We start from the raw sequence: 15,714 nt of genomic DNA on the forward strand, positions 1-15,714 counted from the left end.
GGTACACAAAGTGTAGGCACAAAAAAAGGCGATGTATTTACAAAAGGCAGTATGGTTCACGAGAAAAAAAAAAAAAAACGAGAATACACGTTTGTGATTTTAGCGCAGAGCTAAGTGAAATGCCGCAGGATCGCACATTGTGAGTACGCTATGGCCGATGGTTCCCCTGTGCAAAGTCCGTAGTGATTCTCTCTTCAGTAGCCTGCGCTTTGACTTAGCAGGTTGGCGTAGAACTCTGTAAAGGATTTGACAACAGTGGCCCTGAAAAGAAAAAAAGAAAGCAGAAAGATAGGTAAAGCAAATGTATGCAGTTGTGCACGTTGCGCCAGACGATGGCGCAACCACGCAAGATGCCGCGTATTCGCGCTTGGCCGGCCAGTGCGACCAGTGGCGAAATAAAGCCTTAAGACAACACTGGAAACATGGTGGCCCATTTTACGCACGACCTATATATTCGCTGTAATCTGGAAAGAGTGAAACACTCGGAGGACGCAGCATGCACTCGACGGTTGGGAAATATTTAGTCCGGTTTTCTTACGTAAAACAACGGCGCTACTCTTTCTTCTTTCTTTTTCCGTTGTGGCATACACGGCGTTAAAGATCAACTGCTGTACGTGACGTACGAGAAAGTTTTAGCTAATCGTCCGTTGATATACTTGACTGTGTACACATCGGCAACCAATCGACGTGCGTCTTTACACTGCAGATATATTTCTTTATGTTGTTACCTTGTGAATATCAAGCACCTTAGCTCGTTTCTGCTACATGTGTTCAGCTGTGCGCCTAAAACCGGTATTCAAGGACTTGTCCTTTATATTTTGGCTTAGTGTGCGGCATCGGCTTCATTGGAATATTCATTGTCGAATATCGATGAAGCCACCGTGTCGCCATTGCTCCCTGTTTGCATACGTGTATCTTGTCCTACAATTACTGGCTTACCTTTAAGCTGAAAGAAAACTGAAGAGAAATCGACTTGTAGTGCAGCGTAGGCTCCCGTAAAGTGCATACATTTACAGCTGTTGCGATCTTTCATAGTGTGGATGCCACGGTCCGGTTTTCTTTAATAAGAGGAAGGTCTCTAAAGGGCATTCGATAATATCTTGTCTCGCAAGCATTCCCACGCTTGTAACCTTCTTGCAGCGATGTTTCGAGCGAGAGAACGTAAAAAAATGAAGTGAGCATGGTTCACTTTAAAGAAGAGCCATAGCGGAGTCGGCGCCATGCGTTGTAATGTGCGTTGTAATCTCATCGTGACATGTAAGTGTAACAACGTCACCTTAAAGCTCATTTAAGCGTGCACAGCAACAGCGGAGCAATATGCCTCAGAGTATCATCGCGTTTTGAGATTGAAGCGCCGTTAACCAGGGTTCGTCTAAGTCCACGGGCAGCTTGCGCAGCTATCGGGCAATAGAATGCGTGAAAGATTTTGCGACTACCATTCCAACTTGGCGCGATACCGGGAGCGCGCTAAAGTGACAGTTCTTGAAAGTCTGGGAGTTTGTCTGCAGCACCGCTTTAAAGCCAGCTGGCAGGCGCCCGACTTCACAGGGCTGGCAAAGGAAGCCTATGGAGCTCTGCATGTCCTGCGACAAGGACCGGGAACCAACCGAACACGTGCTTGGTTAACCTCTTTGTATTTTCATTTCGTTTCTTTCTCGCTCTTGCTACATGTCTTTGCTGATGAGTGCAGTAGTGCGGCTACAGGAGTCGGTATACAACATTTGTAAGTTGCGTTTGGTTAAGTGAAATCGGGCGATTTAGTGAGTCTCGATAGCGTCGAGTTTTTAAGGGTAGAAATAAGAGGCGTAGTGACTGTATAAAATGACGAGCTGCCCTACATTCTGATACTGTTCTCCGAACGGGCATCACTGGAGTTAGCATACCTGAACATGACGGGTCCGGAGTTGAGCGGTGCTTTCCAGTTGAGCGTGGCCGCCTTTTTGTTCCGGTTGTTTTCGTGCGTGATGGCAGAGCACTGCGGAATGACGTGGGTTCCCGGTCCGCCCAGGAATTCGCCGATCACCTCACGCGTCTGCGGGTTGAAGCCCTGCACGATGAAGCCCTTGAAGGACGGGCCGCTCGTCGTCACTGTCACTGCGAACGGGAAAAATGAACAAAGATTAATCTCCGATTTCCACGAGCAGGTGACAAACATGAGGCGCCACGTAGATAATCATCTTAATTATGAGGCCAGACGCTAACGGAGGACCATGGTGAGATAATAAGGAAAAGACATAAGGATTAACCAGATCACAATATCCGGTTTGCTACCCTGCGCCACGGGAAGGTACGAGGTAGAATAAAAGGTAAAGGGAGAGAAGGATAGAGTTCAAAACTGTCATTGAGTCCACAGCACGTGCACCCAATCAAAAACCTGCAGAAAGTGTAGTCGTTCGCCCAAGCATATTTTATATGGTAGCGCTTGATCTTCTGAGCTGGCAATCGGCGAGGCCGCTTATCGATTTTCTGCGCACGAAATTGTCACAATGGCTAGAGCATTCCCTATACTGTTCATGAATACCAGCACTGCACTCGGTGCGTCTAGGGTTCTCGAGCGGGTTTGTACCTTGCATAGCCGTGTGTTAGCAAATGGCCGTAAAATTGGTGTAGAAGCAGTGTATACCTACGTAGGTAGACGTCCATTCGAAATTAGGGACATCGCTGTTTGCTCTTTCGGTTCACTTTGCATATCTGCTAACTTAACAAGGGAACTTACACATCTTATATCAGGAAAAGAAAAATTATTCGGAACGCATGTTGCTCTCGAAACTACCGAATAGTGTTGCCGGAAGTGCAGCATAGTTTTAGTATATTAACGCGCATACGTTCGCTCTAAAAAACCCTGGAACTGCGTTGCCTGTGTTTCAGCAAAGAACTTGATATTGCGAAGGCCCATGTTCTAGTCGGTTGCATAGTTAGAGTTTGGCAGTCGCTGCGTTAGGACGTGCCCTGCAACTGCTGTCCTCGACAGTGATGGCTTTTGTTTTGCTTTCTCTTTGTTTTCTTTTTAATTCGTTCAAAGCGTGTTGGATTAAGTCCAATGTAATCAGTGCAACAAAACGACAGTTCCCGAGTCACACGCAACCGTGCGGCGGCGCCCTGTTTACGCTCTGCTGCACTGGCGCGCCTGTAATCTTGCCTTGCTCTCCCGCCCAAGGAAATCACTTCAGTGATGCAATTGTGCGCTTCCTGACGCAAACATACTTGGGAAGTAATATGAAGGGCTGGAATGTAAACTGAAGGGCGAAACTGAGTGCTGTAGCGAGGCATATTCAGTGACGTCCTCCGTAGACGCCTGCCGAAGAGAGATTCGTAAAAAATATTGGAATAATAAGTCTATAAGTTTTATAGCTCCAGTTTTCGTGACAGTAACATCAGGCACGAATATAAGTGCTGTCTTTGAGTATCAATGTGGCTATCATTCTCAGAAGTTTTAAAATTTCTAACCAGTGTTGCGTCGTTACTAAGAATGTGCTTCACACTATATCTAATTAAGAAACATCGTTATGAGCCTCTTCGTAAGATAATAGGAATAATTTCTTTCCTTGATGTCGTTCGTTTAAATAATTACTGGTCCCCGAGCGAGCAATGCTGTCGCGAGAGGTTCGGCTATCAAAACGAGCATCTCTGCGCGTTTCATGGTCAGTCTTCGTAGTTGTAAATGCTCGCACGAGACCTGCGCCTGAGGCGTCGCGATCGTCTGCAAATGAAAAACCCGCAAGAAAAGCAACAAAATGTCAAAGGTTTTGAAGGAACGCATTAGCAGGCGTTTACCGCAGTTTGTTAATCTTCAAGTTACAAAACAATTTATTAGTCAACGTAAGTCAGTAACAACGTTAAGTAATATCTACTAAAAACATTGGTATATTTCTTGGTGCGAACGCAGCTAATGCAAGAACTCACTCTAGCTCCACTGCGCTGTGCGCTAAGTACGGAAAGGAGTATAGTAATGCTGCCTCTGAAAATAAGTGATCGTAGACATAGTAGACCCATTTCAACATGCTTATATATATATATACTTACGCTAAGTTATACATGGCGACTTTGCACATCTTTGAAAATCACGTAGTGATTTTCCTACAGGCGTTTACACATTCTGCACAATCACATAACACTCTCGATTTAGAGATCAGAAGGGGGAAGAAAAAGAGCAAATACATCCTTACTTCAATGTTTGCGATCAGTGCCTGCGAGATAAGGTCTTCCATTGAACCAGGTACCTGCCTATGTAGAATTTTCATCACTCTGAAAACTTCATTGTTTGAGGGGGATAACTCTGTCATTCACGTCTCCGAGTTTTCCAACGTAATCATGCTATGAGAGTTACAATGATATATCCGAGTGATGGCGTTCCGCGATGCGGGTCCGAAGGCTTTGACGACTGTGCATGCGCTGGCATGCAAACCTTGAGAGTTATTGGATCAGGGCAGTGCGCATATATTGTTATCATCGAAAAAGTCAATGTACGGAGTCATATAAGAGCATGGTCGTCTACAACAGCGCACACGTAACGGCCGGAAATAAGGAGATACACATAAGCGCACTCAGGGAGTTACGCTCAACGTCATGGAATGCTTTGTACGAGTTCGTAGGGTTGTGATGGATTGCTTGACGGAGTAATGGAGCGAGCTATGTGCGGCGAATCATACCAGTGACGATGTCGCCGGGGTTGTAGTGCGCCTTGGACTGCACCACGGCGTACGGGGAGGTTGGGTTCGGCAAGGCAGCTGTGGTTCCATGCCGGGGCATGAATGAGTCGCACGCGCCCACCGGAGCTCCGTCAGGGAAAGCCCGTGCCACTGCGGCCACCAGCAGCACGACGAGGAGTAGCGCCGCCATCTTCATCTTGCCGCACCCTGTGTGCACGCGCCCGCTCTGCGATGAAAGCGAGTCCCCCAGTGAGGCCACTGATGGAACACCAGTTGCGATCTCCGCGTGGAAAACGCATCGTGTTTGACTTCGCTTTCAACGCTGTGTAATCAATGATCTCAAACACTTTAATCAGAAAGCAGACAAGGACATCGACATTGCTCATAGTGTAAATTGTTTTTTTTTTTACCTTGAAAATCTTTTTTGCTAAGGGTTAAAGGTTCTGAAAGCTTAAGCTGACAGCTTGGAGTGTTATCTGTCTAAGCACACTTTGCCCCTTGCTTGATCAAGCATACGATCTATGATAAATGTAAGTTTGCAAATTCTAATGCGCTCGTTACGTGAGTAGTATCATCAAACTTCATTGCACCATCGACGGGAAAGGAGTCGAGCGGCGCTGTTTTCGTAAGCAGAACTGGCGGCTGCCGCATCTGCCCACACGATTGCTCATTTGATGCGTATGAAATGAAAACGGTAAAGATTTCAAAGAGTCAATATAACGCTTACGAAAGCGAAGTGTGTTGCGCATCCAAAAGGCGCTGAATTTTAACCAAACACTCAGTAAATTTTGTTTCTTTTTTATTATTTTTGACGCACTTACGCAATGAATGAAGTTTCTAAGTGAATTTTCGTCGTCCTTAATCCGCAAGTCACTTTCTGTAATCTTAGCGGCTCACCGTAGGCGGAATGCATGCCTCTGGATCTTTTTCATTGCCATATTATGGAAAGTTGCTTAGATTGCCTTCCCTATCTTTCCTCGAGTATTCATTTTTTTATTGTAAGATTCCATGAGGAACACTTCAGTTATGTTATCGCTCTGCTGGCTTCCCATATATAATGAAATATTTCCATTGTTATTTTTTATCAACGTAAGCCAGATAGTAGGAGAAAAAAATTGAAGACCAAGAGGTCGGCCATTTAAGGACCTTGTTTCACGCTTTTAATGCATCGATACTTGTTTTAAGTGACGAGTGTTTTAGGTATATGTGTTTTTTACCGTAAGAAAACAAATCTGTTTTCAGCACCCTGAGTTTTTGCATTTTATTTGGATTGTTGTTTGATTTCCTTCTATGGCCGCTGTACCCAAACTCTAAAGTGGGATCGAAATGTTCGGAATGAAAAAGTCTTAGTAGTTGGAAAGCAGAAAAATTCGCAAGTTATTTATTAAGCAAAACGCATTTACAAAGCAACATCATTTTCAATGGTAGGCCGAATGTGCCTGTTATCCGAGAGTGAAGAATCGCGGAGGAAAAAAAAAGGGGGGGGGGGGAAGGGGGCGGTCACGTAAAGATTTGGCCAAGTCCATCAAACGGCATGCTTCTAAAATGTTATTCATTAAAGATGGAAAATGGTGGCACGTACGGCAAATCGAGATGACCAGTTGTTTTGATCTCACCATATTCACTTGTACCCTTCCTATTTAATTCCTCGAATCTAGATCGTGCAGTTGAACCCATGTTTCTTTGACGACGTTACCGCACGTGTACAAGCACCTCCATTCAGTATTCTCGGACTACGTATACATATTCCGTGCAGCGTTGTTTTCGTAGTCACGAAGTTAGATAAGTGCTAGCCAGGTGTATTAAAGAGCAACATTCGTGTGCCAAGCGCTGAACAGTTCATTCCAGATACATCAGATTAAAGAGGACACCAAATAAACTGGGCACTTACTACTGAATAATATGCACTTCTCTCTTTTTATCACCTATTTTGGCGCATAAAGTGGGCCCTTGTTAATCGAGCTGCGGCTAAAGGCAGGAGCCGAGCATAAAGCTGAAGCAGTGAAGGCAACGCATTTATAACCGGAAGACAACACTATGTATGAAGCGCACTAACACCAATTAATATTATTATGTAATCCCATTCGACGTCGGTTGGCGTGTTTTTGCCACAGCGCTTCGAACAAAGCCATTATGCTGCATCGCTGTAAAGCAATTCACTGTCGGTAAAACTGCTCGGTATACATCGCACCCTCAGGCCCCTTCTCGCAGACGCTAAGTATGCGGCAATTGTTTCAGGCTCAGCGCGGGCGTGCAAGTTTGCTGAAGCGAATGACCCAGACGAGATAAAATTCGCCGCCTCCCGCGGAGAAGATCACGTTCCTTTGAGGAAATGTATCGCATCGAGGTTTCGCCTTTGCGAGCCTTATCTTCCATCTGCGGCAGTCTAGCTCGCAGCTGCCGCTTCGTCGAAGCACGCGTGCACGCTGAACGTGTGCGACCTGGCCCGGTATTTGCCAGAGAACCCTTTCAAAATTACTCTTCCTCGCCAGATTTAGAACGGATTAGAACGACCCGCATGCGGTCTTCACTCTCGCAGCTAAATACCCTGTGACGTCATTACGGAAGTATTGCATTGCACAACAACGAAGCTCGACATCAGATATATTGGGAATTTCAGAAGCAATCGTGTTGCCCTTCCGTGGATTTCACTTAGAATCGGTAGACGAGGCGGGTAGCTTCTGCGTGTCTGCTTCGGCGTCGCGACGTAAAAATCGTTCAGTATACACCGTGTTTTGTTGACTGTCAGGATCTGTCAGTGGAACTTTTGCTTCATTGATTGTTGCCGTTTATTTTCTAACCGCAATGTCACCACATAATTATAAGCCTATATTTTATCGTTGAGTGAGCGTGCATGTGTTTGCTCGCTAAACCGTTAACAATGTTACTGGCAGCCGAGGCGATACGGTTAAGACAACCATGCATGTTTCTCGCTTTTAAGTTGTGTGGCCATTCGCATACAATGCTTATTTTATTAATTTTTTTGACACCGAGCCAGCTTTCTACAAAATAGCTTGTTTATATGGCGTAAGTTTTATATTCATTTAAGTTGTGTTCGCTGCTATCACCTCCACGTCTAAAACCTTTCTTTTCCATTTATTTCATTAGAGTGCAGTCTCAAATTAGAAGTGCCTACGCCAAGCCAACACCAGGCCTACGCGAAAAGTATTCATCCATCCCATGCTATCTTAACCTATATATGGCAACCTATACCCATATATGACAAGAAGCAACCAGAATTTCCCTGCAAAATTTACGTGGTTACTGCGCCGGTTTACCACTTCTACAAAAAAAAAAACGCTGCCAAATGCCTCAAATATTGTTCAGCCTTTGACGTCACCGAATCACTCACAGAGACCAATCATCATGATCGGAAACGTTACTGCATCAAGCATGTTGCCGTCTATATATGGAAGCCTGATACACTACATCGACAATGTTCAAAATGTCTAGCTTTGTGTTCGAAGAACGAAAACTTCGGAAATACCGCAAGACCGTGAAGAAGTTTTGAACTCTTCTTCAGAACTCTCTTGATCGTTGTTTGCTAATGATACTCATGCTTTCGAAGCGTGCGCGTGCTTTCTAATAGTAATTAGAGTTGCTAATGCCTCCAGCGATCACTTGGAAAACATTACGCTCCCAGGCGAGAGCAGCTTGTCGTATGGTTTTATACGATCCAGCACAGCGCGGCATCTGCTAAAAGATAAAAAAATATTTAAGTAGATTCTCCTCTGATCGATCTGCGAATGCACGTATTAACAGATTGTATGGTAGCGAAGAAATCTGGGGGTCTGAGGTGTAATTGCGGTCCGCATCTGTTGTAAAGAGAGGACTTCTAATAAAAATGTTTTCATTTATGCGTCTTTTTTAGGCAAGTCTCAGAGATATGAAGGTTCGCAATAATGAAGAAAAAGCAGGGGTACACTTATCGGCATCGGCATCTTCAGCTATACTGTCTGACAGCAATCGACCGCCGCGTTGATACCCATCTCTATAATGACTAGGAAACTGCATGTTGAGGAGTGGTCTATTGATTTAGTCCTTCCATGTTAAGCTTCATATACAAAATATAGTCTGCAGCATTTTTTAGGCGCCTAGTTTTCAATAATTCAGATACGTAGTTGCCCACAAAAGCATCAATAGATTCGTCTTACTAACAATTTGACTTCAGCAGCCTGGGATCGCTTGCTTTTTCAGGGATCTTCCCGAATATCATCTCCGTGTTTTGTTTTACGCTGCACTGATTCAAGTCTGTGATTATCTTTTTTTTCTTAAGGAAAATCTAAGCGTTGAAAAGGGGACTCAAGCAAGCGCATGTATACCACAAGGTTGAGAATACCTGCCTATAAATGTCTTCACTGCTCGGCTATGACACTTTCGTTTAGCCGAATGAATCACACGTGACGGAGCTCAAAATATAGTGTTAAATGTTCGCTTATACATCTACGAGAAAACTTTTTCCCACTCTTCAACTAAATAGAAAGGTCGATGATCACAGTCCTTCTAACTGATAAACATCTGCGTGCAAATATGCAGTAACAGAAACCTGGCACGAAAATTTAAACTCAGTAGTAGGGCTCGCGATTTAAGCACTAACTGAGCTAACACAAAAAAGCCGATTGTCGCATAAAATTTTTTTCCAACATGAAAGGGGTTCACCAACTCCCACTCTCCGCAAGATCGGGTTAGAGTTTTACTGGTTTCGGGCGGAACGTCGGCGGTTGGAATCTCTCGGCTACATCTAGGTCACTTATAACCGGACTAATTCTTCTAAGGCCCAAAGCAAAACAAAATAACCTTCGCCATCGTCTTCTTTCCGTGTCCCGTTAGCAACAAAGCGCGCAACAAAGTTTCCAGCGTGGTTGAAAAAAATAGCGAGTGAAGCTGATCCCGCGACTGACTGACGGGGTGGCTAAAAAAGTGAACGTCCACTCAGAATCCCCCGCCGTGCAAAAGAGCCGTCGACGCGCATCACTACAGCATACTCACGCGCCGGCAGGTCCGATCCCGCTGGTCTCTCGTTGACGGCGTCCGATGCGCGAATGACCCGCGAGAGCCGAAACGTCCCTCCTCCTTCCAGCGGCCCTGTTGTTCCACATGTGCTGGCCTACGAGGCAAGGGACTGGTCGGGCCACTTCTATTCCTCGCGTGTGTGCGTGTGTTTGTACATCTCTCCTTCGCTCGCCCCAACGGAGGCCGGATAGTGTGTAAGCGCGTAAAGTCACACTTTCATCGCCGGCCAAATCTTTGTCGAGAATCCTTCCTCCTCGCCTTCTCCTCCCTACTTTCCAAATCCAAGTAGGTTGCAGACGTTCGCGTGCTTTCACGCCCTTGTGAGCGGGGCGGTTATAGGACCGTTATACCGGCGCACGGAGAAAACTACTCCGCCTGAAGGCGCTGGTCTGTGAATAGTTATCTGTCGCTAGCAATGGAGCGTTCGTGCCCGAAACACTTTCGGTGGGGTCATGGGATGAAAGGTCCCTGCACCCCAAGCTTGAAGCGAGGAAGGAGCAGAAGAGAACCCCTTCGGCTCCCGCCATGTCCTGTTATCTTCTGGAAGAGCCTACTGGGGCAGACGCGCAGGAATGCGTGCAAGGCCATAGAAAACTTCCTTTATGAGTCTTCCTTAAACTGTTGACATTGATGTTGTTTTATTTGTCTATTTCTGTGTTTCACGTATTTGTGAGCTCAAATAAACTTCACTGATTTCAGTTGGCGTCTTTTGTTCCTTTTAATTAAAAGCAAAATTTATCCCATTCACGTACGGCTGCTCAACCACACTGCTAATTTCCTTTTATACCCCGTTTCATATACTGAGTTTTAAAAAGAATCTTCAAATAATCAATTTTTTCTGCGCCACTCGGTTCTTGGTCACCCCCCCCCCCTTAATTGGTATGCGCCATGGCTTCTGTTATCACCATCATCATTGTTACATTTAAGCAAGTACTCAACCATAGAGTTTCCTAAAATTAACTAGAGAGGACTCTGGCGCTGCGATCATTCAGCTACCATGGGAATGATGGGTAGTACACAAATTTGCCTAGTCTTCGTGCTTGCGGCTTCAAGCGTACTTGTGGCTTTGTTTATTGCTGTGTTTTGGTTTTCTTTCGGATAAAAGAATAGATCGTTGTGAACTTCGTGACCAGATTTGACTTGCTGAGCCTAAAGAAGTTAAAGTGGCGAAGTGAGACTACTAATTTTGCCGAACTTCGTTGTTCGACAAAGCGGATGCAGCCGACGCGGAGCCAAACGGAGCCGAAAGTACGAAGTTTAGACACATTTGTGTACTACCCATCATTCCCATGCTGGCTGAAGCGTCATGCGTTGCAGCTCCCATAGACACTAGCGCCAGAGTTCCCTCTAGTAAGTATTGTAGGAAACTCTATGTACTCAACCACGTGCCAAATCCCTGCAGCAAACAATACATTCATCTCGAAAGTATGGATAGGTTCACGCGAAACTGTCGTCCTAAGGGATGTTAGTGTACTTGTATCGCAACCATTGTGATGAAACAGTAACGACGAAAAATGGCGCTCAGTGAACGGGGGCACTTCTTGTGTGCCCTCTTCTTGTGTCCCCGTTCATTCGGCGTTATTTTTCGTCGTCAGTATGTACCAACAAGCCCAAATTTCAACAGTGATGAAACAGTAACCATCGAGTAACTGATAGCTCAATTAATTAATGAGACATGTAAAAATGACGTGTCGATTGAGGCGCCGTGCTGGTGCCCGTAATCTGGAGACAAAATATGTTTCAAATTAATGGATGTACATTCGCGATGCATCTAATCTTTGTTATACATCTGTGGGTTCCATAGTCGTGACAAATGTTAGGGCAGTCCAGATTCTGTGGAGCCCTGTGGAGTTATATGTGTGAAAGTCACACACGCAGTTCGGAGTTTCCAAATACAACGGAGTTTCCAAACCGTGCCTCGTCAGCAATAGATGGAGGAACAGTTAGGAGCATGTTGTATTGCCACACGAATTGTAGATCGCGTTATATCGTCCTCTTCTGGTTCTGTGATCAATGCATGGCTGCTTGCTGTATAAAGATAGCGTTTGTTTATGCGTGCACCGAGTCGCAGCTGATTGTACATACATGATATGATTTCACGGTGGCTATAAAAACGATAGCCGCCTCTAATAAAGGGTTCTTGTTCTGGCAGCCTTCGTCTGGCGTACTTCTTGGATGCTATGCGCTCCGACCACGATGTAGCATAAGGTTTCTAAGGGCATTTTCTGCAGAGACAGAATAACTTCACGCACTCAGCTTGGACACGAAATGGCAAAGCTTAGCGGACACAGTGTTGGCGGCAACCTGTTCTGCAGTCTGCGCAGGAGCGTTTCGTTTTCTCACTACCGAGGTAAACGTGGCCTTTAAAGCGAACATTGCACGGAATTCTTTTATGACGCGTCTACGCCGATTCATTCTTTGGTGGCGGCGCATCTGTTTCACGGTGTGTAATAACTGCAGTTTTATCTTGGACAGAACACGCTCCGGGCATCCGCTTTCACGAGTAGCTTCATCAAACATGTTTCAGCTGTGGTCATCGCGCAGTGCCTTAGCATTGCGCGATGACCAAAACTGCATAGGTTACCCAGAACCTCCAGATATATTACGTGTCTGGCCGGTGCTAAGCGTAAGCGCGCTAAGCCAAAGGTCTCTAATGTTACTCCAAGCATTAGGCAAGCGACCAGAGGTCAACGCCACGCTTCGTACAGATGCGGCGCGTGCCCCCGTCTCCGGTTATGGCGGCCCCGACGTGTAGTCACGATTGCACTTTCGGAGGAATATAGCGCGTGGGTCCTGAGGGCATCCCCCATAAAAGCGGCGGTTACTCGACGGCTCCTTCGCTCACGTCGTAACCACAGCCCTCACGTACGCTCAACGCGGCGCGAGTTGCCGACACTTCCTCGCCGACGTCGCCGGGGCGCCCGAGAGGTTTCCGTATGGAGGGACATCCCTCGGCTGGCGAAGAGGACACTGTGTACGCGTCCTTTTTCGCACGCCGCCCGCATCGCCGGCGGCGCGCGAGCGCTGATTGCCCGTGCCCGTTTCTCCGTGATTGCGGAGCGTCCAAATTGGGGTCACTGGGCCGCCGACGCCATCGAGGGTCCGCGATGCAGCAGCCAGCGGAACTCTCCGCGCGCCAGGCGCGGTCGCCGTTGTGGACGGGCCATCTGATGGTCCGGCCTCCGTTGGTGCCTCTCTTGTGTGGTGCCGATCTGGGACGTCATCGGTGTCATCGAAAAGGGTGGGGGCTGTCCCTTCTCACCCATCTTGCCTCGGTCGCACCGGCCGGGTGCCGTCATGGTCCATGAAGGCCTTTCCAGTAGCTCGTCTATAACATCTTTGCCTTGCGCTGGAAAGAACAGCAGCACGAGAAAAAAAAAAAGAAATAGCAGAGAGAGCGTTGTGGCGGCGGCTATGTGTTACCCCATGCCTACGATGCGAACGGGAGACTCTAAAGCTCGTTGATGGGCTTGCGTATACGTGTGTAGCACAGAACGTGACACGCAATGCGCGGGGCGACGACCTCTTTCGCAAGCATTCTTTAATGACGTCACAGCAAGAACAGGAGAGCTTAGTGTGCCTGCTTTTTGCTTCGTTGCTGTTACATCATTCGAGTCGTCATCAAATAATTAACTTCAAATAAACCAATTAGAGCCGCAAGGTGACGTTATGCTATAGTAAATCAGCTGTGCAAGCATACAAATAAGAATCGATTACGTAGATTGACGCACCTCCGTGAAGGCGCAAGCAACTACACGAGGCGGAATCGGTTGACTGCGCACGCCAATCAAGTGACACGACAAGGAAACACTGGCGTACGACTGCATGGAAAAGCGTGGTGAAGACGAATTAGAACTGTTATCTCACGTACGCTGACCTATCGATCGTTCGTACGCTGGTGACGTCACCCAAATCGCACCGTTAGTGTCACAACGTGCGATGAAAAGACAGGAAAAATTTGGAGAGCAGAAAGTATAGTCCTTTGGATTATCAGAGGTGGTTCATGAGTACTTCATATATGCTGCCAAACACGTGGAAGTCTGCTGAAGGGATCTCATTTATTTGCTGTGTTCTATAAGGTAAGGAAATATTTCAGCAATGTCATAAAGGCCGAGTCCGACTCGAAAAGTCGTAAATGTCGAACTAAGACCTTGATTTTGCCTGCAGCTTGGAATGCGCTTCGCAGCAGCGTGCCTGCCAACGCGTCCACGTGTTGGAGGCGTGTTGTTGCGCTAAATACTTTAATGGCAAATCCAGAGTTTTCACTATATCTGCCTCCCTCTTAAAAACCGTTTGAAAATTTTGCTCTTCAAAGAGCCTGTATATGGTGGCCCGATATCACGGCTGTAACAAGATCGCTGAAAGGCACACGTCCGGCTACCTTGATTGATGTCGCGCAGCATGCTCCCTTAATTTTATAGCGGCACAGACGAACGCTTACACATAACTCGGGCCTGAAGGCAAGGGCTGTGAAAAACACGTGTCAAGGGCTTTCGAGTGGTGAGAGACCTGCCAAAGAGAAATAATTACGGACTAGATACCCTTGTGACGTTCTAATTGGACAGAATTACTGTCTCGAAAAGAAGAACACGCTTTGTACAATTACACGCGTGTATGCGAGCGTTTATCTCGTGACAGACATTTCGAAACAACAATGTCGGGGGCACCGAGGTCAGTGGAAGCCGACTAGGTGAGAATCAAAGGCCTTGTGACGGGTCAGTGCGCGGGAAAAGGAAGCATGAGAAAAAAAATATTCGTTTAGAGAATTAAGGAGACCGAAGCGATATCGCTCGGAGCTACATCCGTTTGGCATGGATCTGACAGCCTGGTGAAGTGACCAGAATAATATAAGGCTCATCTTTGTTTACTGTCATAGCGTCTAAATGAACAATGTCGGTCATACTACAATGTGGAGTGAATTCAGTAAACTCTTGGAGCTTGAACCAGGTAACTCATTGAAGATGGTACGGAAGAGAAGACGAGGTGACTTAGAACAAACAATACAGGTCTTAGCGCGAAAATCATGATATGGTTTCGGTGACAGGGCATGAATTACATGACACGGTTTTGGTGCTCTCGCAGCCGTTTCGTTAACTGGATATGTACCAAAATTGGTATGGCGTGACATGAGTGTATAACGAACATAAATGACTGGTCTTAACATAAAAATAATGGTATGCATGTCACATACGTACGTACGTCATGATTTACATGACACGGTTGGAGCGCTCGCGGCCGTTTCATTAACTTGATATGTATGAGAATTAGTATGGCATGACACTTGTGCATGACGAACATAAATGACAGGTCGTGCATTGTATATACCAGAATATACGTTTCATTAGCATCGAGGCCGCCCTCTCTGCCTTCTGATGAAACCTCACTCTCTCTCTTCTTAGCATGGTATATAGCAGATTGTAAATGCATGCAGGCATGTATGACAAATACGCGATATTGAATGTGAACGACCTGTGATGATATGAATGCCTTGATTTCTCTCAAATCCAAACAGTGCGGTGTATGACGCTTCTCACTGGCTGCTTCATATTACAGCTATTCCCACAGTTCGTGGAATCTGCCGTATTTTTACTCATTATATAAATATGTTGCTTGATTGATTGATGGAGCATATAAAGTCGCAAAAGAACATGCTGATTGTAAGACACCTTCTTGTGCAAGAATTGTATTCACGTTGAACGCTATTTCATTAAGCTGAACGTGAATTTAGAGGCTGCGAACCAGAGCTTTTGTGGTGCCCTTAGCATAATCTAGCGGTCGTTAGTGGTAACAGAAAGTGTGCCCTCAGCGGTTCACTATATATTCTTTAGTACCAGCCTCATTGTGATAATTGAGACGTACTCGTCAATATACCGGCATATCACTAAGCGTTTAGCAGAATTACCAGCCAGGGATTTTTATCCATATGCAGGACCACGGCCGCTCGATAAAAAAAAGTTTTTTTTTTTTATCTAGCGGCCGTGACAGGACTTATCGCGGAACGTGTAACTACGCTCATTCTGTGATTATATAAGAATAATTACTGTACTGGTAT

General features: G+C 46.0%; 2 protein-coding genes across 2 annotated transcripts in view; one reads left to right on the forward strand and one right to left on the reverse strand.

The window, feature by feature from the left end:
- Nucleotides 1–11: 11 nt before the first annotated feature.
- On the reverse strand, nucleotides 12–9,775 carry LOC119393364 (putative ferric-chelate reductase 1 homolog). The gene is made up of 4 exons (XM_037660339.2): nucleotides 9,639–9,775; nucleotides 4,650–4,875; nucleotides 1,884–2,094; nucleotides 12–261 (listed from the first exon to the last, which is right to left on the reverse strand). The coding sequence occupies exons 2-4, from the start codon at nucleotides 4,843–4,845 to the stop codon at nucleotides 195–197; spliced, it is 474 nt and encodes a 157-aa protein (XP_037516267.1). The 5' UTR covers nucleotides 4,846–4,875; nucleotides 9,639–9,775; the 3' UTR covers nucleotides 12–194.
- A 4,541-nt stretch (nucleotides 9,776–14,316) lies between these two features.
- LOC119393732 (angiotensin-converting enzyme) overlaps nucleotides 14,317–15,714 on the forward strand; it is a 29,462-nt gene continuing 28,064 nt past the window's right edge. The window contains exon 1 of the mRNA XM_037660850.2: nucleotides 14,317–14,333. Coding sequence (XP_037516778.1) covers nucleotides 14,317–14,333 — 17 coding nt within the window. The remainder of the gene's footprint in view (nucleotides 14,334–15,714) is intronic.

This window comes from Rhipicephalus sanguineus, chromosome 5 (genome assembly GCF_013339695.2).
Source record: "Rhipicephalus sanguineus isolate Rsan-2018 chromosome 5, BIME_Rsan_1.4, whole genome shotgun sequence".
In the NCBI taxonomy this organism is placed as follows: Eukaryota; Metazoa; Arthropoda; class Arachnida; order Ixodida; family Ixodidae; genus Rhipicephalus; species Rhipicephalus sanguineus.